The 3,823-nt window shown below is 42.3% G+C and overlaps 1 protein-coding gene across 1 annotated transcript in view; it reads left to right on the plus strand.

Moving 5' to 3' along the window:
* LOC102881950 (protein SSX4-like) overlaps nucleotides 1–3,743 on the plus strand; it is a 5,309-nt gene extending 1,566 nt beyond the window's left edge. The window contains exons 3-5 of the mRNA XM_006906918.1: nucleotides 1,017–1,057; nucleotides 2,821–2,951; nucleotides 3,644–3,743. Coding sequence (XP_006906980.1) covers nucleotides 1,017–1,057; nucleotides 2,821–2,951; nucleotides 3,644–3,743 — 272 coding nt within the window. The remainder of the gene's footprint in view (nucleotides 1–1,016; nucleotides 1,058–2,820; nucleotides 2,952–3,643) is intronic.
* The last annotated feature ends 80 nt before the right edge of the window (nucleotides 3,744–3,823 follow it).

Raw genomic sequence — 3,823 nt, forward strand, 5'->3', positions numbered from 1 at the left:
GAGAATTACGAACTTTGATTAAAGTGCAAATCTTCCCAAAACAACCAGAGCCAAATTTAGAATAGTGAATAGGTACCTTAGGAGAAACATCTTAGGAGACAAAGTGATTAAGGCATTATGTGATGACATTCAGTCATTTTCCTGTGCTTTACCAAACAGAATTGTACTCTCGCTCCTAAATGAATCTGAATCTATGGGTTGACCTTGGGAGAGGGTTTCAGAGAGAAATCCCGCCCCCCACCACACTGAGTTTTCTCAGTTGTCGGCGAGCAGACACAACATGGGGTGAAAAAAGCAACAGATTCTAGAAATCTTTGTGCCTGCAAGCAGTGTCCTTACTCTCCATAGAAGGTATGGGATGTGTTCAGTGGCCTTCTGCTTTGACAGCACTATCGTAAGACTAGATCAGAATGTTCCTGCTGTCTCCAACAGACCTCTGACTCCCCAGTTCAACAGGCCACATTCCACAAGCTCCCAAAATTGCTGTCCGAGGTTTAAGAATCCAGTGCTTGCTTACCAACAAGGTTTTTGACATTTGGGGAATGTTTTCAGATGGGAAACCTTCCAGAATCGCTGGCTAAATCATTCCTGGTGCATCACACACTTAACAGCTTCACTGAGGTATTATTGACATAGTATAAAACTCACCCGTTTTAAGTCTACGGTGATTTTTAGTTGTCACACACCTTTATGTGGATACAGTTCAAATTCCTAAGCAATCCATTTCATTCTTTGGGTAAAAAGTAGGAAGCGTGTAATGTAATAGGATGAGGCATTTGATGGGATTTAGCTCACTTTTTGTAAATCATCAGAAGGAAAGTGATGAATTTACACCCTCAGTAAATACCATAAATAAATCGTTATTAAATAATTTCATAGCCAGCCTCACCATAAGCCCTTGACACTGAATGGATTCATACCATCTGCTGCAGAATTCCCTGATATTCCAGGATAATCTCTGGAGTTTGGGATTATTCAGCAACAAGGAACACTTCTGCTTTATCACTTTCTTTTAGATGAGCGTCCTCAGGAAACTTCTGACCTGCAACACCTGAAGGTGAGTATCCCCCAAATCTGAAGGACCACAGGGCCTTTCTCCCTCCACTGATGTGAATTTGGTAAGAGTGGGAGAACATCAAAACTGGCCTGGTCCTCACTGCCTCTCTTTCCTGGTCTCTTTATCATAATGCCAGATGGAGCATCAGTAGCTTAATAATTAACAGCTGTGACAGCTGATACTACTTATATGTTCATAGTTACGCCATATATTCCTTAAGCATTTCATATGCAATAATTTATTTAATCCTTAAAGAAACCCCTATGAAGTTGTTACTCTTATACATAATGATGAGAATATTAAAAATGGTAATAGTGACTCAAAATAACAATGGTATGTTACAGAGTCGTTAATTAATTTGCCTGAGACCATGGTGGCAGTGATTGCAGCCTAATCCAAAACCCGAAACAATTTCCAAGCTTATGAATATTTCATATGTTTATGAAGTTCAGGTTTTCTCTCTAGTGCTTTACTGCAAAGATGCTCCTGTTGTTTTTCTTTAGACATTTATTATCACATTAGGAAGTACCAATTCCCTCTCCTCTGTCACAGAGCCATTTTTACATGGCTTGGGGATGGCTTACACCAGCGATCCCCATCCTTTTTGGCACCAGGCACCGGTGCTCCTATGAGAATCTAATGCCTGATGATCTGAGGCGGACCTGAGGCGGTGATCCTAGTGCTGGGTAGCGCCTGCAAATGCAGATGAAGCTTTTCTTGCTTGCCTGCTTCTCACTTCCTGCTATTTGGCCTGGTCCTTACCTGGCCACTGACCAATAATAGTCTGCAGCCCAGGGTTTGGGGACCCCTGGCTTAGAGTGCTTTCGTGTCTTGTCTGCACCTGAGGCATTTCTAAAGAGTCAGGTTCGCTCAGGGATCCTTAGAGGTGTCTGAATGTGTATTGAATAAGTGTTTCCACAATTGTAAATTAAACCAATTGAGAGGGGAAAGGGATCTGGGAGTTGGGTTGCCAGGGTGGAGACAGTTGTGGAATGAACTCAAAGAAGGGTCATAAGAGAAAGTATTCCTCTTTATTATTACCACATTGCAAGTGTTTACAAGCTCAGAGTGTTATGTTCACCTACTGTCTGTTTATTGTTCACTATTTCCTGAATGAAGGAGCTGAATGAAAGGCAACTGAAGTATGCTGGCCATATCACACCCTGACGCAAGCAGAATTGATGTGGGAACCACCTCCCTATTTCCACGTTAAATGATCTTTCCAAGGTAGGACAGTATGTCACAAGGGGCACTTCTTTCTTTAGTGTCTACATTGATTTCTGTGAACCATCCTTTCCTCTCCCTCCCCACATTCATCTTCCACACACCTTTTCTCAGCAATGTTTGTTCCTCTTCGTACACTTTTATAGCTTCTCTCCCAGCAGCTGTCTACTCACTTATATGCGATCACTTATATTTCGCAGAAGCCCCTTGTTACTTTCTGGACCTCACAGATTCTTAGAATGCTATTTTCCCCCACATCTTCCATATAAAACAGAACTGTTTACATGGAGGCTTCTGCTGTTTGTGAGAGTGTTGGTCTGGAAAGTTCTGGTCTTGCAAATACCTTTTTTTTAGGCCATTCCTTTTCCTTTTGACCTCCCAGTTTCCTCATAATTGAGGTACGGGTCCTGTGGTGATCTCCTGGAATTGTTGAGAATGTTGATTAAGGTACTGCACGTGAAGACACTGTGTAAACCCTAGTACTAGAGTACTAGGGCAATGACATTGATACTGTCTATATGCGACTTTTACATGAAAAGGAGATGCCCAAGAAGCCAGGAAGCAAAGAATATGATTTGAAAACACTTCCAGAAACACATGGCTCAGAGCCAGCTCAGAAACAGCTGTGTCCCCCAGGAAAAGCAAATGCCTCTAGTCAGCAGATGGAGAAGTCAGCAGGTAAATGGAAACCATTTAGGAACAACTCCTCTGGCCCTCCTAGAGTGGGGGATGGATCCTGGACATGACTGGATCCAGGCTGGACTTAGGGTGTTGCTCAGCTTCAGCTGAGCCATTAATACATGACTTCCAGAGTCACAGATTAAGTTGTCATTGATATAAAAGCCATGTACTCATAGGCAATTCCTCCAAATTCTCTGAGCTCCAGAGTCCTAGTCCATAAAGTAGAAATAAAGAATCATAGTTCATAAGTTGTTTGAAGGCGTTAAATGAAATGGAGAAGGTTAACGACATGAAAGGTGCTTAAATAATTCCATCCGTAATAACCCGAGAAAATACCGTACTCAGAATTGTATCCGCAGCCCTTAGCTCAATATCTGACACACAATATGGCCTTAAAAATACATGCTGAAAGAAAGAAGGTCTGAATAAATGTACTGGTAAGTTGAGTTTGAGAATCTAACCCTGACAGTGAGAAGCACCAGAAGCTAAAACCCTAAATGGCATTTGATATGTACTTGTGCAGGTCTAACATCTCAGCCTCTCTGAGCTGGCAGATGTGGAAGACAAACCATGTAGAAGGCTCATGGGCACTTGGCCTAAAAGAGGCAGCTCATCTGTTAAAAAGAACCCAACGCTCCACAACCCACCCATCCCCCATTGACCAAATCTTTGCCACTACAGGACCCAGACACTGAAGACTAATGTCTGGGCCTACAGGCTGAGGGAAAGAAAGAATATAGTCGTGTATGAAGAGATCAGTGACCTCGAGGAAGATGATTAACTCTGTAAGTGACACTTCATTCCAAGCCACATCCCTGCAAAACAAACTCTTTTGAAAGTACTAGTATCCCATTTTGTCAC

The sequence above is a fragment of the Pteropus alecto genome, unplaced genomic scaffold (assembly GCF_000325575.1).
Source record: "Pteropus alecto unplaced genomic scaffold, ASM32557v1 scaffold392, whole genome shotgun sequence".
Lineage (NCBI taxonomy): Eukaryota > Metazoa > Chordata > Mammalia > Chiroptera > Pteropodidae > Pteropus > Pteropus alecto.